The 898-nt window shown below is 64.9% G+C and overlaps 1 protein-coding gene across 1 annotated transcript; it reads left to right on the forward strand.

The window, feature by feature from the left end:
• The first annotated feature begins 279 nt into the window (after nucleotides 1–279).
• LOC119585503 (mitogen-activated protein kinase 12-like) lies at nucleotides 280–843 on the forward strand. Its single transcript, XM_037934146.1, has one exon. It carries the CDS (start codon nucleotides 280–282, stop codon nucleotides 841–843), a length of 564 nt encoding a protein of 187 aa, XP_037790074.1.
• Nucleotides 844–898: the final 55 nt, after the last annotated feature.

Below are 898 nucleotides of genomic sequence, written 5' to 3' on the forward strand. Positions count from 1 at the left end.
TTCCGATCTCTTGCGTCAGTGCACAAAGTATGCTTACGCTCCCCCCGGCGACGCCCCCAGGAGGTTCTCGGCGGCGCCCGCCTCTAGGAGCAAGAAGCCTGCATCCATTCCCTGACGGAGCAGGAGGTACAGCTCCTGCAGAAGATCGACTTCCTGGGCAGAGGCACGTACGGCATGGCGTCGCTGGTCCGCTGGCGAGGGCTCCCGGCCGTGCTCAAGGAGGCGACCACCCACAGCTCGTACCAGGACTTCAAGTAGGAGTTCCTGACACTGCGTCGCATGGGCGGCGCTGGCGGCGCCCCCATCCCCCTGGGGCTGTGCGAAAGCCCGCCGGCCTTGCTTATGTCCCGCGCAGGCAGCTGCACGCTCGATGACGCCCTGTGGCACAAAACGCTGAGCGAGGCGCAGCTCCTGGAGGTGGCTCTGCGCCTGTGCCGCCGTGTGAAGGAGATCCACGCCAAGGGCGTCGTGCACAACGACCTCAAGACCAACAACATCATGCTCAGCGCCGACCTGGATGTCCACATCATCGACTTCGGCCTCGCCTCGCCCGAGCACGCGCTCACCAAGCGCGACATCCAGGACTGCTTCCCGGATTGGCTCGCCCCGGAGGTGCTCCTGGGGGGCGGCCGCAACACTTTCGCGTCGGACGTGTACTCCGTCGGCCACGTCCTCAGCGAGATCCACAACGAGATGGGAAGCCCTGGAGATCCACGACGAGGTGAGGGAAAGTTCCTCGAGGCCATCCGGAGCGCCATGCGCAGGGCGCCGGAGGAGCGGCCGACCATGCGGGAGCTCATTTCCCTGATGGAGGCGCTGAAGGCGGAATCCGAAATCCCCTGAATGACGCGCTCGATCACCTGATGAACATGCTGCAGGGAGAGCCATAGTGAGAGAC

This window comes from Penaeus monodon, chromosome 19 (assembly GCF_015228065.2).
Source record: "Penaeus monodon isolate SGIC_2016 chromosome 19, NSTDA_Pmon_1, whole genome shotgun sequence".
Lineage (NCBI taxonomy): Eukaryota > Metazoa > Arthropoda > Malacostraca > Decapoda > Penaeidae > Penaeus > Penaeus monodon.

What these genes read in the sequence shown, in the direction of transcription:
- LOC119585503 (XM_037934146.1), top strand. Translation starts at nt 280, where the DNA reads ATGGGCGGCGCTGGCGGCGCCCCCATCCCCCTGGGGCTGTGCGAAAGC.